This window comes from Genypterus blacodes, unplaced genomic scaffold, assembly GCF_046128005.1.
Source record: "Genypterus blacodes isolate CSIRO-AG114 ecotype Tasmania unplaced genomic scaffold, CSIRO-AGI_Gbla_v1 ptg000156l_1, whole genome shotgun sequence".
Taxonomy (NCBI): domain Eukaryota; kingdom Metazoa; phylum Chordata; class Actinopteri; order Ophidiiformes; family Ophidiidae; genus Genypterus; species Genypterus blacodes.
In genome coordinates, this window is record NW_027466957.1 from 4,854,503 (window position 1) to 4,871,583 (window position 17,081).

Here is a 17,081-nt window from a genome sequence, read left to right on the forward strand (position 1 = left end):
AAAAATAAAATCCTTTATGATGCATGTATTTGCAGTTCAAGCAAAGTCAGATTTAATTTAAAGAAACTGAAATAAAAATTAGAACCTAAAAAAACAGCAAGACATAAAATCTCGGCATCAAAACAGAATACGCTGAGTAACAGATTTTGTAATTCCTCACCACCAACAAGAAAATCCATCAGGCTTGAAAGTGAACTTGTCTTTGTGTCCTACATTAATGTGTGTCTAAAACATATTTTACAATCAATAAAGAGAAAAATATATATATTTATTACATCTGACATATGGAACAACAGAAAGCTTGTAAATGAGGCTTCCAATAAGTGACCTGGATAGTTCACTCCTTCTCAGGTGTTATACTGAATCACATGACTTCATATCCACTGCGGATTCCTCTCATTAACAAACAGGCGAACACGATGCCCATTACCTGGAAAGAAAAATACAAGCAGTCAGAAACACGTGTGTATCCTGAACCTACTAGCAATGGAGTGGATTACTTGGTGGAAACACTAAATGGGATGGACGGGATATGTTGTGCAAATTGTTGTCATGTATTTCTCCTACATACCTGTAGGAACACAGTAACTATAGCTGAAGAAATGATCTTATTAGCATGTCTCTCTACATCCACCTGCGGGGATGGCATGCAGGCTCATACAGGCTGAATTGTTTGATGAGATGTGTTGCCTGAAGTAAAATTGTACTTCATCATGTTCCCCAACAAAAGTCACTGATGTTCTACCTTCTGGTGCACTTTTAAGGGATCTGCCAATGTCCCGGTTCCACAGCCCTTGGTAACATTCACACAGCACGAGTCAGGCACCGATTTCCCATCAGGCTTGAAGTGCTTCCAGTCAGCAGAGCTGCTGACGCCACTGTCCATGTAAATACACAGAGTGAAAATGAACAGGGTGTGATCATAGTACAGGATTTGACCACGGATGTTTGTATGGCCAGTGTATACAGTATAAAATAGAGCAGAAGCAGAAAGCAAAGACGCCTTATCACATCATGCAGCACCGACCAGCAGGACAGAGCAGTGTGATGTCAAGGTGACGTCAAGCTAAGTAAATAGTGAGTGTTTACACAATATTTACATTCTCCAGCAGCTGATCCACAACCTTCGATTCAGGGGAGCTGGTATTGTATTTGGTTATCATTTCCTCTTTGCTGTTGGAGAAATTATACATGAGTGAGATGAAAGACATAACATGAAAGCCAAATAAAACCACTTCTCTGCTACTGCTATGTAACAAACACACTCGCTCAGAACCTGAAGGAGAATCCAGCAAAGGCTGTTACAATCTCCACAATAATAATCAGAAAGAGCAGGATGGCAAACTGAGAGAAAGAAAAAACTGGTTATTCCCTAATCTCCACCCACTGTTGTAGGGGGGCGGCAGTAGCTTTGGGGTCGGTAGTAGCTCAGTCTGTAGGGGACTTGCTCAGTCTGCCGGTTCAAGTTGAAGATTGACTTGTAGCTGGAGGGATGCCAGCGCATCCTCTGGGCACTGCCGAAGTGCCCTTGAGCAAGGCACCTAACCCCCAAATTGCTCCCGAGCGCCTGCAAGGGGCAGCCCCTCTCACTCTGCATCGTTCCACTATTACTTGTATACGGCCTGTGTAAGCATGAGAGTGTTTGTATAAAAGTACATTTTCCTAATCTGTGTACATGTCATGTATATAAAAACAACTGAGTGAGGAACAGTTTCCCCTTGGGGATTAAATAAAGTGCGTTTTCATCTTCTTCTTCTACCACAGAATTCCTAAGAATCTCTTGCAATAATACGGATTACCGTGGTGACCATGCAGTAGTTCACCACAGCAGCCAAAGAAGGCTATGAAGAAAATAACTACTCCCACTCTGATTACAATAATCGGAGCTCAAGAGGCTGTTGGATCATGGATCAGCATGGTTTTGTGCACAAAAACCTGTACCATGATTCCCATGATAATCAGTGCTTGACCACATAGTTATAGTGACAAAAGCTTAGTAAGTTAATTTATGGATATAAAATTATGTTTTCACAATTTCTGCTTATTTCTTATCATATGATCTCTGGTCAAATGAGATGAAGTTACAACACTGCTCATTTCCTGTCTGTGTCATTGTTGTGTGTGTGTGGTGACAGAGCCATTGTAAAACACTGGCTGGGTGAACTGTTTGACCACAATCCCGTGAAGATCCAGCGCCTCTAATGCAAACATCACAGTGAACTGCATATCAAACAGAAAACTGGCCCGGGTGGTGGATCTCATGGATGACACATCGATGATCCAATTCAAGTAAAGGTCAGGGCAATATTGACAACTCCACAGTCTGCAAACATTTTGTTAAAAACCATGAATTATAGGTAATTTCTGCCAATAATAATACTTGTTACATGCAGTGAATCATTATGCTCTGTTAAATCTGGATTCCATACACAACAACTCAAATGATGATGTATGGATGACATGGTGCGGTGCCTGGAACATAAGTGATCAAATAAAAAATATAGATGAATGAAAGAGAGAAATTACTGCATACAAGACAACAAGTGTTGTTAATGTGTAATATCGACTTGGAAATTAAAATAAATTAATCTTGCACTTTCCTCTATCATTAATAAAGGAGTTTTTATGTGACTTTTCTTTGCTTTCAGGTTGAATTCTAGACTGTTTCTTTACATTACTCTAAAGCATGGCTACAACCCTGCATCACAAACAAACAAGTTAGATTGATCCCCACTCATACAGGCTGAATTGTTTGATGAGAAGTGCTGCCTCAAGGAAAATTGTACTTCACCATGTTCCTCAACAAAAGCCACTGATGTTCTACCTTCTGGTGCACTTTTATGGGATCTGCCAATGTCCCGGTTCCACAGCCCTTGGTAACATTCACACAGCACGAGTCAGGCACCGATTTGCCATCAGGCTTGAAGTGCTTCCAGTCAGCAGAGCTGTTCACGCCACAGCATTTCAGCTGTCCATGTAAATACACAGAGTCAAAATTAAAAAGGGTGTGATCACCATACAGGATTAAACCGCAGATGACTCGCTGATGTTTATGTAGCCAGTGTATTCAGTATAAAATAGAACAGAAGCAGAAAGCAAAGAAGCCTTATCACATCACGCAGCACCAACCAGCAGGACAGAGCAGTGTGATGTAAAGTGATGTCAAGCTAAGTAAACAGTGAGTGTTTACACAGTACTAACATTCTCCTGCATATGATCCACAACCTTGTGATGGCTGGGATTGTATTAATTTATAGTTTCCCCATGGGGTGAGGTTCCAGGGCCACCCTAGATGGAAGACATTACATGGTAGCCAAATAAAACCACTTCTCTGCAAGCTGCTATGAAAGACAAACACACTGAAGTTTTATACTCACTCTACAGATGACTATTCCTAATACAGTATCAGCAATGCTAATCAGAGAGAGCAGGATGGCAAACTAAGAGAAAAAAAAGGTTATTCCCTAATCTCTACCCACTGTTTTCCCACAGAATTCCTAAGAATTTCTTGCAATAATATGGATTACCGTGGTGACAATGCAGTAGTTCTCCTTCCAGGCACCACAGCAGCCAAAGAAGGCTGTGAACAAAAGACCTACTCCCAATACTATTATAAGAAGCAGATCTATGGAGGCATCTGGATCATGGATTTTCAAGGTGTGGTTGACAACAAACTGTAACATGAGTACCATTAATTCAGTGTTAGACCACATATCTGCAGAGAAAAAAGAGGTTTAGTTTAGGATTCAAAATTATGTTTTCACAATATCTACTAATTTCTTATCCTATGATCTCTGGTCAAAAGAGATGAAGTTACAACACTGCTCACAATCCCTTGGAGATCCAGAGCCTCTAATTCAAACATCTAATACAAACATCTTGCCTCTCTCACTAATAAAGAAGTTTCAACGTGACTTTTCTTTTCTTTCAGGTTGAATTCTAGACTCAAGTGTTTTATTATGGTTGCACCATTTACAGTATGTTTTCATTAAACACCCTTGCCTACAACGGAGTGCAGAATTAGGACACTATAGGTCATTGGGTGAGCCGTATGTTGTGTGAGTGTGTGTGGTTGACATGGATCACAAAAACAGAATTTATAGTCAAAGTCAGAAACCTCACAGAAGTTGAAAATACTACTACAGCAAAACACTTTCACTTGCAAACTCTAGCAACCACAGCAGATTTATTTACACGATCTCTCACTGAGCTTCCTTTTCATAGTTACAATGCTATAAGCACTATGCAGCTACTCACGCAGAAAAGGACGCTGAGGGCAAAAAGCAGGATCTTGACCCATTTCATTCTTCCGTCCAGGCTAATGGTAGATCACAATGTTTCCCGGATCAAAATCAAATAAACAAGTGTGTGATTTCTTCAGGTTTTCCATTGCTGAACAGTGTGAACATTATTGTGAGCTGTGATATGAGCAGCCTGCACACTGGAACTCATTCAATTAACAATGATCATATTCTGTTCCATGTGACGTAATCAACTGTAAAGCATGTAGGGGACCCAGTGAAGGCCATCACACAGGCTTTAGAAGCAGGTATTGCTTCCTCTTCAGCACAGATATGTCACCTCTAGGGTGAGCTGCAGTCTGGATGGACAGAACACGGGAACACTGGAAGCTTTGTTCCAGAACAGATTACAACCAGCACTTCACTAAACCAGACCAGACTATTTACAGATGGTGAATACACAAAAGAGTCGTTCATTAAAATATCAGTGCATATTCTCAGACAAAAACAAAACAAATAGGTAGTTGAGAAAATGAAAGGTATGTCTCTAACTGCATAGACCATCAAAGACAGAGAGACATGAAACTGGCAACAACCATCACCAGTCTGCAGATGGAGGACATCAGTTCAGCTCCAGTAGACTCAGTTACCTGTGATGAGGATGTGAATTATACTGAGCAGACAGAGCAGCTGTGCAGGTGTTTGAACTCTAATGGGCCAAAAGGATCAGAACGTCTCCACTTGACCACCCTTTAGTTTTGTTAGTAGTAACCTCCCCCAAACAAAAATAACAACATTATTCTAATGGTTTTCTTAATTCCAAAATTTCACAAATGCAAAACATTATATTATTGTAATTATAGAACCAAATTATCATGTATAGCCCCAGAGTCATCACAGGTGGTAAAGGATTTTATTTAAAATGATAAGTAATGTTGAGGCTAATTTAGATATAATAGCCTGCGGTGTCTTCATTGTGAGGCTCCAAATTGGGGGGCCAGCAATTTTCCAGGGGGGGGCGTACACATTTATAACGCCAACAACACCATTCACTAAATATGATGTCAAATGATTTTGTAATTTCATATCAGTACGGTCAACGGTGCAGTAGATTTTACGCCCATTGCCTAAAAAGATACATGAGACTTCTCCAGAGGCCCTCATGTTTCCACAGGTACACAACAGTTGTAAATCTGATTTCTTGAACTTTCCAGTACTTAGTCAGAAATAATCAGAATATTAAACTGATAGTGGAAGGCAAGGTAACTTTATTTGTATTGCACATTTCAAACACAAGGCTGTTAAAAGTGCTTTACACAGGCAGAGGAAACAGTACAGTGTTATGTGTGGAATGATAGAAATCAATCAAAACAAGACAATAATACTTTCTCCACTGGCACAATGGAGAGGACAACATCAGTCGTCCTATGGATGTGTAATTGTTAATTAATCTCAGTCAAAATGCAACAAAGGATCAAAGCTAAGCAGCACTTTAGAATGAAGACACTTTAGAGAGAAATTTCACATGGAACAGCTTAAAGTCTCAGCCTCTAAATATTACATAATTCAGCTCAGGTGTCTGAAAATTCCAACTCTACCTGGTAACAGTGACATTTACAATAGTACTAGAAGGCATCATAAACATTAACCCAGATCTGACTCAGTGTCCTCTTCTCCTATCCAACAACAGGACAATTTCCGAGGTGATTCATCGTCCACTCAACTCTCATTGACGAGAGATGATGGCAGTTCCACAGGCTGACCAGTGAGAAACCCATTTCCTCAAATATTTCCTCTTTTAGTTACTGAGTCACTTCCTCTGCCTGAACATGTGGTCTGTTGGATAACTGACTGTTTAAGCAACATTTGCAAGGTATTTCAATGATCCTCTTTTTGTATGAATATGAACAATCATTGTGATTATGTGTTGGTCTAAAGCTGTATTGATTGATCGTTTTTGATTATGTGTTCTGTAATATTAGCAGAAATGGCCCCAATTCACCAATTTTCCAACTGACCTTAGGGTGTGGGTCTGTGTATTTTACAATATTGTAAACTGTAAATTGTGGCTCTACAGTCACTATCAGGCTGAAAGGTTGTGTGTGGTCTAAGTGTTACCTGTAAACAAACATTGGTCCTTATCAAACTGGCTGCGCATTAAGTGTTTCAGTCTACAATGTCCTGTACAAGGTTGTCCCATTCACAAACTGCAGCACAACACTTAAAAAATCAATTCTAAAAACATTGTTATGCTCCAAAAACAAAACACACTGCAAGTACCCAAATCTGTGTCAGTGGACTGTGGAGCACTCTTTGCTTGCTGACTTTGAGGACTTGAGGACTATCACTTGTTCCCCATCTGCTGACTCCTTACCATCAAGGCAATGTGGCATACAGGCCTCCTCTCTGATTGGCTCTGTGTCCTGTAGCACCTCGCAGCCCAGCAGCCAGCTCCTTCATGCTGACCCTCTTCACTGTACACAAGTGCAGTCCCCTGAAGATGGCTGTGTAGTTTTGGCATACACATAGAATTATAGCAGCTCCATTTAAACAATGTTGTCTGTTATGCCCTTCTCATCACCATGAGTGAAAACTTTCAGGCTGCTGCCTCTCTTTGCCCTGAAGGCGGAGCAGAGCTGGCCGAGAGCGAACACAGGCTGAAGAAGGTAAATGCTAACTCTCTCATTCTCTTGACCTTTGTTAATGGTTACTGTAAAATGCAAATTTTATTTCAATTAAGTGAAAAGCACCTTGTGCAAATGTTGTATCCCTGAACTAATGTTTTTGGCAAGTTTGGAGGCTATTGGGATGAATGGTGCTTGTTGTATTGATGTATATACATACACACACATACATACATGTATGCCTGCTCTCCTCTTTCTGCAGCGTTTTTTTTGTTGAGCAGCAATTAGCAATCTCTGCAGCCGCTGGATAGCGCTTTATATTGCACAGCCAACAGAAAAGATTATTTTTCCAAGCTCGGCTCAGCTCTCAGCTTTGTTGTCGGCAAGCAGACTATTGAAAGACATTCACTGAAAAACACAGACCCACAATCATCGCAGAGTAAAAGATTTTAGAATTCTTCACCACCACCAACAAGAAAATGCATCAGACATGAAAGCGAATGTTGATCTCAACCAAGTGTGTTTGCGTCCTACATAAATGCAGTGTCTAAGCAGTATATTTTACAATCGCTACAGAGAAAAATATATTGCTCTGTCAATTACATTTGATATATGGAACAGCTGAAAGTTTGTAAATAAGCTTCCACTAAGTGACCTGAATAGTCAACTCCTCTTCAGGTGTGATACTGAATCACATGACTTCATATCCACTGCGGATTCCTCTCATTAACAAACAGGCGAACACGATGCCCATTATCTGGAAAGAAAAATACAAGCAGTCAGAAACACGTGTGTATCCTGAACCTACTAGCAATGAGGGATTACTAGGTGGAAACACTTAATGTGATGGACCGGATGTGTTGTGCAAAATGCTGTCATGTATTTGTCTTACACACCTGCAGGAACGCAATAACAAGAGCTGCAACAATCACCCACTGAATATTTGTCTCCAACACCTCCTGCAAAGCATGGCCACAACCCTGGATCACAAACAAACAAGTTAGATTGATCCACACTCATACAGGCTGAATTGTTTGATGAGAAGTGCTGCCTCAAGGAAAATTGTGTGTAAAATCATGTTCCTCAACAAAAGCCAGTGATGTTTTACCTGCTGGTTCACTTTTATGGGATCTGCCAATGTCTTGGTTCCACAGCCCTTGGTGACATTCACACAGCACGAGTCAGGCACCGATTTGCCATCAGGCTTGAAGTGCTTCCAGTCAGCAGAGCTGTTCACGCCACAGCATTTCAGCTGTCCATGTAAATACACAGAGTGAAAATGAACAGGGTGTGATCACAGTACAGGATTTAAATGTCAGATGACTTGCTGGTGTTTATATGGCCAGTGTATACAGTATAAAATAGAACAGAAGCAGAAAACAAAGAAGCCTTATCACATCACGCAGCACCGACCAGCAGGACAGAGCAGTGTTATGTAAAGGTGGTGTCAAGTTAAGTAAATAGTGAGTGTTTACACAGTACTTACATCCTCCTGCATCTGATCCACAGTATGTCTGAATTCATCGGAGCTGTTGCTGTATTTGGTTATCATTTCGTTGAGGCTGTCGTGGACAATAACCTTGAGCTAGATGGAAGACATAACATGGAAGCCAAATTAAACGACTTCTCTGCAAGCTATGTAAGAAAAACACACAGGGAAGTTTTACACTCACTCTGCGCCTGAAGATGTATCCAGCAATGGCTGCTGCAATCTCAGCAATGATAATCAGAGAGAGCAGGATGGCAAACTGAGGAGGAAAAAACTGGTTATTCCCCTATCTACATTCACACAGTAGTACCACAGAATTCTTTAGACTTTCTTGCTCATTTGTCAATAAACAGACTCTGCCCTTTATGCATTACCGTGGTGACCATGCAGTAGTTCTCCTTCCAGGCACCACAGCAGCCAAAGAAGGCGATGAAGAAAATGACTACTCCCACTCCGATGACAACAATCGGAGCTACGGAGGATGTTGGATCATGGATCATCATGGTTTTGTGCACAGAAACCTGTACCATGATTCCCACGATAATCAGGGCTAGACCACATAGCTGTAGAGACAAAAGAGGCTTTGTTTAGGATACAAAATTACGTTTTCACAATTTCTACTTATTTCTTATCATATGATCTCTGGTCAAATGAGACGAAGTTACAACACCGCTCATTTCCTGTCTGTGTCATTGTTGTGTGTGTGTGTGTGTGGTGACAGAGCCTTTGTGAAACACTGGCTGGGTGAACAGTTTGACCACAATCCCGTGAAGATCCACAGCCTCTAATGCAAACATCACAGTGAACTGCATTTCAAACATTTGCTTTTTTTAAACGCAACGTGGGCGGTGTCCTCATGGATGACACATCGATGATCCAATTCAAGCAAAGGTCAGGGCAATATTGACACACTGACACTCCACAGACTGCAAACAGTTTTTTTTTCTTAAATCTGTGAATTATAGGTCAATACTGCCAAAACCCTAAGATGCTACTGTGTTTGTGATGGTACTAATTTACTGGGACACCCACATAAGCAAATGGTTCATTATTAAATCTAATCATGAATATAAACTGGCATGAAATACTACACTTGACTTTATTTCAAATGTCAAGGACATTGAACTTGGCTTGGACCATCGTTATTCAACAATGTTGTCAGCCCACGTTTGCTCCATATAAAGCAGCATTGCTCTCACGCTTCAATGCAAGTCGGAACATTCACAATCACCTTAACGCCCCTAACAGAAGTGTCACTAAGCAAACACAAACACATAAAGGAAATAACACAGGATGCAATACCTTTCTCTACTGCGGGTTAAATTGCACTGTGAGTTGTTTCTTTACATCCCTACACTACTCTATAACAAACCTGCTAAACTACTATTACTACTAATTAAGACAATGTTCATTTTTTTGAGTTTGCCAAATTCTGCAAAAGCCTATCTGATGAACTTAAAAGAAAATGATTCATCTGTATCCTTAATCTCAGATGACACATTAAAGGCATGAAGGAGTAGACTGGTGTTTAGTCAGTATCACAGCTGTCAACCTCTCCCTAGGAGGAACACCAAAGTCAATATTTAAAGCAGAGCAAAATAGGTGGCTGAAGGTAAGCAAAGAAAAACATAAAGGAGTGAACCGCAACAAGGACAAGGGAAGTCTGAGAAGAGACAGAGGAGACTTATCCTCAATATCACCAAAATCTATACAGGAACAAAGAATTTAGTCTTGTGCACTTCCTGTTGTGCAACATGATTATCTGCATCGCCGTCATCACTGTAGTGTTCAGTGGCATTATTATGTTAGTAATGCAAGAAAAAATAAAAGGCATTAAGGTGGACAGGTCACATGATGCTGTTTCACTTTGCAATTCCAACACACAATACAGAAGCCGAGACATTTACAGTACTTTATCATTTAACACCCCCTTTAAGTTCATAAGTAACTACCATAGGGAATGCCAGAGGAAGCTGTAGATCATTGTGTGAGTGACGTGTTGTGTGAGTGTGTGTGGTTGTCAGCTGATGGCCCAAATGACTACACGGACCAGGATCACGAAAATAGAATTCATAGAAAACTCACGGAAGTATAAAATACGGTACTACACTTGGGGCAAAACACTTTCACATGCAAAATGTAGCAAGTAAGCAGATTTGATTACATGATCCCTCACTGTGACTTCCTTTTTTATAGTAAAAATGGTTTAAGCTAAAGTGCAGCTACTCACCCAGAACAAGAAGTTGAAGAAGAAAAGTAGGAACTTGACACATTTCATTCCTCCCTCCAGCCCCATGGTGGATCACAATCTGTTTCCTGGATCAAACACAAACAAAGAAGGACATCAGCGTGGCTTTAGTGGCAGGTCTCGCCTCATCTTCGACAACAGATGTGTCACCTCTAGGGTGAGCCTAGATCACGCGCGCGGCCACATTCGGTAACTTTCCTTGACGTTGTTGAGTTAGAAAACACAACATTACAAAGTCAAATATACATTTTTAGACTTTCAACTTTGTCATACTCGAACACTATTTCAATAAACAACCGAGGTGTCCTTACCAAAACAAAGTGATGTCATCCATTAGCAAAGTTACAACTGTGATTTTAACAATGATATCTAACTTATACATGAAAATTGTACATGTTAGGCTTTATGAAAAACCGTTTGATGCCGTTAAACGGGTGAGAGGTGCGGCCAGGACCGGAGGAGCCCGGGCAGTTAATCAGAAACAGGAACAATAGAAGCTGTTGTTCCAGAACAGATTACATCAAGCACGACACCTCGTCCTATTCACTTATAAGAAGAACTAATAAAACAACACCCTGACTGCCCGAAGAAACCCCCCTCTCTCTTCTTCTTTTGAAGACATTTTGAGACAGGAAAATATCCTCCAGCTGTTCTGTATCCAGCTGTTGGTTCTCCATGTCGGTCCCCGCTTACCTTAGAGAGGAATAGTCTTAATAACTCCGCAAATTGAGGCAAGATGGTGACGGAGTGCAGCAACTTCAACGCAACTTCTCAGTTTTGCGTTTTGTAGTTCCTCTTCCTCCTCCTCCTCCTCCTCCACCTCCTCCTCCAAAACCCACAGATATGCTGCCTTCAGGGCCATCACGTTTTCCTACTACATCCCTGTAGATTTTAATAGAAATACATAATCATCAGGCACTAAGCCATCATTGTGAAACCTCAGCATCAAGAGATATCTTGTGACGTGATCCAATGAAGAAACCAATCGAGACAATACTTTCTTCACTGACACACTGAGGAGGACAACATCAGCCGCCCTATGGATGTGTAGTGAATTCCACTCAGTCGAAATGCAACAAAGGATGCAACACAGGATCAAAGCTAAGCAGCACTTTAGAATGAAGACACTTTAGAGGGACATTTCACATGGAACAGCTTAAAGTCTCAGCCTCTAAATATTACGTCATTCAGCTCAGGTGTCTGAAAATGCTAACTTTCCCTGGTAACAGTGACATTTACAATAGTACTAGAAGGCATCATAAACATTAACCCAGATCTGACTCAGTATCCTCTTCTCCTATCCAACAACAGGACAATTTCCGAGGTGATTCATCGTCCACTCAACTCTCACTGACGAGAGATGATGGCAGTTCCACAGGCTGACCAGTGAGAAACCCATTTCCTCAAATATTTCCTCTTTTAGTTACTGAGTCACTTCCTCTGCCTGAACATGTGGTCTGTTGGATAACTGACTGTTTAAGCAACATTTGCAAGGTATTTCAATTATCCTCTTTTTGTATGAATATGAACAATCATTTTATTGTGTTTTCTCTAAATTGTTGGTCTACAATCACTACCACGCTGAAATGCTGGCAAACTTACATTACATTACATTACATTACGGTCATTTAGCAGACGCTTTTATCCAAAGCGACTTCCAATAAGTGCGTTCAACACAGGTAGATAAAAGAACTTCAGGTCAAACCTGTACTGAAAACTGCCTGTATTTAACACATAATATACATATATACATACAATATACATTATATTACATATAATGTAAAACGAGGTTTGTGATCTGGATGTTACCTGGGGGAATAATCAATCATTGGTCCTCAGCATATGAAGTGTATCAGTGTTTTTATGCCCTAAAACACAACAACACATTTCAAATATTCAAATTAGTGTCAGTGGACCAGACAAGGCCATCAGAAAATAATGCACAAATTATATTTTTTGATACAGAATATTGCTGAGGCAATTACTGAGTTAGAAGTTTGTTTTAAGGACATAACTAAACAATTACAATTACAACAACAATTACTGATAACCTGTAACAATCTAAATGAGCACTTGCCCAATAAAACATAAAACAAATACTGAATATATAAACCTCAAACAATTCATCTTGCAAACTTCAACGTTGTGCAATTCTGCTCCCCGATGGCAAATGTTGTTTATACCTTTGAGCAAAGACATTTGTTTGACACACTGAGGCACAGTGACTCATGAGACTGTGGCTCTCTATGCAAATACCGGAAGTGTTCGTTACCGTAGTGATGTTGAACGCACCCCTGATGATACCCGTTTTTGATTGGCTGAACAGCTTGTCACTCAACCTATCCTGTCGCGAGGGGAAAGGCGGGGCTAAAGTTGAGAGGAGGGCTACGGCGCTATCATCATGGCGGGAGGCATGAAAACAACAAACGCTTTCGTTTCGCACAGTACCAGATTGATGGTGTTTCTACTGTTGCTTTTTTGTGTACCTCAAACCTCAGGCCAACCTCAGGGTAAGAGGCATCGTTACGCACCAGTAGAAAACGTCAATAAGCCAGTTTAAGTAGCATTGCTGAAGCTAACTCGTGTTAGCATGTGTAAGTGAATTTAAACGTTTTGACCGGCTTATGACGTGATTTAGCTTCAACGCCTAGACAGCCAAAGGCCGTATCTCTGTTTCTTTGCGAGAGAGAGTGGTTGTTTTATTTATGTTGGGTTCACAGTTTATACATGTTCACACACACTGATACTACTTAGAGTAACTTTCATGTTTGCCACGCCTTCGTATTGTTCTGCGTACATTACTGAGCTGCTCCTCAGAACTCTAACACGCTGCTATGTGGTTCTTCAACTCGGGCCTACAGGGTTACTACGCTGCCGGGCAATAAGTTGCTTTCAATTGGCTGCTACTCCAAGTTTCCCCTCAGAACCTGGGATACCAAATTGAAAGCAACTGATTGTAATACAGCGTGATGCAGAAATGCAGCACACGTATTTCTTACTACAGTTCAAATTGTATTGTTGATGTCTTACACTCTTCTGATATTAAATATACTTTCCACATGGCATTCAAGTCAACTGACCTCTCTTTGGATGTATTGTTTGTGTCACAGATTCTGGTGAACAGCCGGTCAATCTGCAGGATAGGAAACAGTTAATACGTTCCGGGACCAACAGCTTCTGCTATGTCAACTCCATAGTGCCCAACTGGAGACAAACCTGGACAAGAATTCAGGCAAGTTATTTCAAAGTGTCGGCCAGATGATATGGTCATGCATTGGAGATGTGTAGTCCCAGTCAGACCTTGCTTGTTGTATAGATGGAGCACTTGCATAACTTTATATTGGGGGTCAATTCATTAAATTGTTCATAAGGCTTGGGACCTTAACAATTGGGGTTTTCTGACAGGTCAAAGTGTGGAGTTCCAAACCTTTTAATGTCAAAATTTCGGAAAACGAGAAGGAGCTGCAGACGAGCAGCTTCAGTCTTTGGAGTGTGTTCGTCAGCATTCTGCACCAGCGATACAATGAAACAACTATTAATGTTGGCCTGTTCAACGAGAAGACCTGCTTCAACATTGACCCTGCGGACAGCAAAACTCCATACACTCTCAAAGCCCTTCGCAGTAAGTGGGCAGTATGACCAAAGTAAGCATGTTTATTAACAGTTCATAAAGCTTGTGTGTGTGTGTGTGTGTGTGTGTGTGTGTGTGTGTGTGTGTGTGTGTGTTTGTGTGTGTGTGTTTTCCCGACAGAGTTTGACCTCTCTTTGTTCTTGGTGTTCCTTACTGGAGTGTTGCTGTTTGTCTTCGCTGACTCACTCAGCAGGTAGATTTGTCTTGTAGTACGTTCACAGTTTCCAGTGTTAGAGCTTACTTACATTACAATAAGTAATTCACTTTTTGTTTTCCTTTTCAAATAGGAGTCAGGTGTTCTATTACTCTACTGGCATGAGCACAGGACTGATCGCCTCCCTCATCATCCTCATTTTCATCTTGTCGCGATTTTTGCCAAGGGTAATCGCAGATGTCCCAGCACTTTACTCACAGTGTGTGTTAACTCATCATGATCACATGTTTGATGTTAAATGCTTTGTGTTGTGTTGTGTTGTGTTTGTCCAGAGAGGTCCCTTCTATGTGTTGTTATTTGGCGGCTGGTCAGTCTCCATGTACGCTATCCAGCTGGTCTACAAGAACCTGCAGACAATTCTGCGAGAACATTGGCACCTGGCACTTGGTACATACATGACCATTACCTTCACAATACAGTGATGTTATTGGCAAGATTCTAACAGTGATTTCATAGCCAAAACAGTTGGATATCTGCTCACTGCTCCCAATGTGTGTATTTTCTGAATCTCCTGTACGTTGTGAATCTGTTTTCAGGTTATGTATCACTAGTGGGCTTCATCAGTTTTGCTGTGTGCTACCGTTACGGCCCTCTGGTGGAGGAGAGGAGCATCAACCTCTTGTCGTGGACTCTGCAGATCTTTGGCCTGCTGCTGATTTATTGTGGGATTCAGATTCAACAGGTTGCATTTGCCGTCATCGTGGCAGCTTTGATCTCCAAATTTTTGGAGTACCCGGTCTCCCTGGCACTTGTTGTTTGGCGGTGCGTGTTTGTAGTCCTGTCACAAGGTGGCATCACTGTGTCAAACTGCAAATCAACCCTACAAAGGAGGGAATGTTTGTACATTGGCTGCTGTGATGAAACTTGTTTTCTGTTGTGCAGGAAAATCAGAGTTTATGTTCCCTGTAAACCAAAGCCACGTCGCCTCTTGACTGAAGAAGAGTATCAGATAGAGGCAGAGGTAGAGACTCAGCGCGCACTGGAAGAGTTGAGGAAGTACTGTCAGAGCCCAGAGTTCAGCCCGTGGAAGACCGTGTCCAGGCTTCAGTCTCCAAAAAGGTGGCTTTGTAAAGTTAATCTCAAATCATACTGGATATAATCTGCATCCGTGATGAATAAGGTGCAGGCATGGCACAGTGACTGATTTTGTGGCCATAATTCACAGGTTTGCAGATTTCGTGGAGGGGTCTCTTCACCTGGCGCCAAACGAGGTGTCTGTCCACGCACAGGAATACGGCTTTGGAGGGTCCTATATGGAGGATGAACTTTATGCCACTGATGAAGATTACGAGGACGAAAATGACATTAAACCCACTCTCATGAACGGAGAGTGAGGCAGCACAGTGGTGGAGCTACACAACAAATACCATTATTGCCTTGAGTCACTATACTGGATGCCTACCTCAGTATAGGAGCCACCAGGCTGTCGTCTGTTCACAGCACTCAACCCTGTGCAGCCCCAAAGCTCCATGTTTTCCAAGAACAGGCTTCTCGTGGGATTTTGAGGTCATAAATCCAGTGACGCTGGCGGTTTCCAGGCTCAATGTTGAACTATGACTGCACAGTGGTTGTGTGTTTTGCAGTGCTACATTTGTGTTTTTAAGTCAAGTTTTTACTGTTTAATTTTCACAACAACTTGAGGTTTGTAATCCAAAATGCAATGTGAATGTTAAAATGGCATGCATGTATATATTTTTTTCCAGTGTTGCAAATTTGAAGAGAAAAATAGTTTGGAATAAAAATGTTTTGAGTTCTGCGACATGCGTTTATGTCATTAAGGGTTGTTGGGGCTACATGGTGCTAAGGTGCTTTATGTGCTGATGTTTTGGTTATTTATGAAACAGTGTGAAGCCAACAAAATGTGTTGTTTTGGTCTTTATTTTTAAATATTTGTTGTGCTTTTCTATGCATTTTGGTTTGAATAACTGAAAAGATTTGACGTTTCATTGTTGCGTGATGTCACTGCTATCAATCCATTAGTCTTGAAAAACCTACTGCAGTTCCTCTTTACAAACAGCAGGGGGCGTTTGTCTGATGTCTCTGAAGTCAATCTGACAACGTGGGAAATGTCACAGCTCATAAATTACGTCTTTGTTTCCTTCAGTTACCTAGAAGTGAAACTTCAAATTGCTTTAAAAACTCCTGGCCCAGGAGTGATTTTTTCTCGGTTTCCTATTTTTGGGGATGCGTAACATTTTCATCTTCACATTTCTGTAAAGTCTGAAATTCCACATCTGTCTTCAACACTTGAGAGACTTCTAACCTTTCTTGTAGTGCACAACAATAAATGACTCCTTTCATATACACTGCTCAAAAAAATAAAGGGAACACTTAAACAACACAATGTAACTCCAAGTGTATCACACTTGTGTGAAATCAACCTGTCCAGTTAGGAAGCAACACTAATTGTGAATCAATTTCACCAGTTGTTGTGCGAATGAAACAGACAACAGGTGGAAATGAGAGGCAATTAGCAAGACTACCCCTATAAAGGAGTGGTTCAGCAGGTGGTGACCACAAACCATTACTCTGTTCTCGTCATTTCTGGCTATTGTTATGCTGCCTGCAACTTCCTCCAGCATGACCGCTTTGGTGGTGGGGAGCCATTTCTTTGGATGGCCGCACAGCCCTCCA

At 41.2% G+C, this 17,081-nt stretch overlaps 3 protein-coding genes across 4 annotated transcripts; 1 reads left to right on the forward strand and 2 right to left on the reverse strand.

The window, feature by feature from the left end:
* Positions 1-349: 349 nt before the first annotated feature.
* On the reverse strand, positions 350-11,445 carry cd63 (CD63 molecule). 2 transcript variants are annotated; one of them, XM_076166159.1, is made up of 8 exons: positions 11,296-11,445; positions 10,585-10,670; positions 8,729-8,917; positions 8,539-8,613; positions 8,352-8,450; positions 7,974-8,117; positions 7,762-7,845; positions 350-430 (listed from the first exon to the last, which is right to left on the reverse strand). In XM_076166159.1, exons 2-8 carry the CDS (start codon positions 10,648-10,650, stop codon positions 365-367), a joined length of 723 nt encoding a protein of 240 aa, XP_076022274.1. In that variant the 5' UTR covers positions 10,651-10,670; positions 11,296-11,445; the 3' UTR covers positions 350-364. The 2 variants fall into 2 exon arrangements, with proteins under 2 accessions (XP_076022274.1, XP_076022272.1); XM_076166157.1 differs by lacking the exon at positions 350-430 and adding an exon at positions 5,493-7,622 and having other exon boundaries at positions 11,296-11,444.
* LOC143012845 (CD63 antigen-like) lies at positions 2,771-3,683 on the reverse strand. Its single transcript, XM_076166172.1, has 3 exons — positions 3,528-3,683; positions 3,378-3,440; positions 2,771-3,043 (listed from the first exon to the last, which is right to left on the reverse strand). The coding sequence occupies exons 1-3, from the start codon at positions 3,681-3,683 to the stop codon at positions 2,771-2,773; spliced, it is 492 nt and encodes a 163-aa protein (XP_076022287.1).
* Positions 11,446-12,980: 1,535 nt separating the features above from the next.
* nemp1 (nuclear envelope integral membrane protein 1) lies at positions 12,981-16,675 on the forward strand. Its single transcript, XM_076166873.1, has 9 exons — positions 12,981-13,112; positions 13,713-13,834; positions 14,008-14,224; positions 14,354-14,426; positions 14,521-14,614; positions 14,720-14,834; positions 14,984-15,209; positions 15,330-15,506; positions 15,613-16,675. The coding sequence occupies exons 1-9, from the start codon at positions 13,004-13,006 to the stop codon at positions 15,779-15,781; spliced, it is 1,302 nt and encodes a 433-aa protein (XP_076022988.1). The 5' UTR covers positions 12,981-13,003; the 3' UTR covers positions 15,782-16,675.
* Positions 16,676-17,081: the final 406 nt, after the last annotated feature.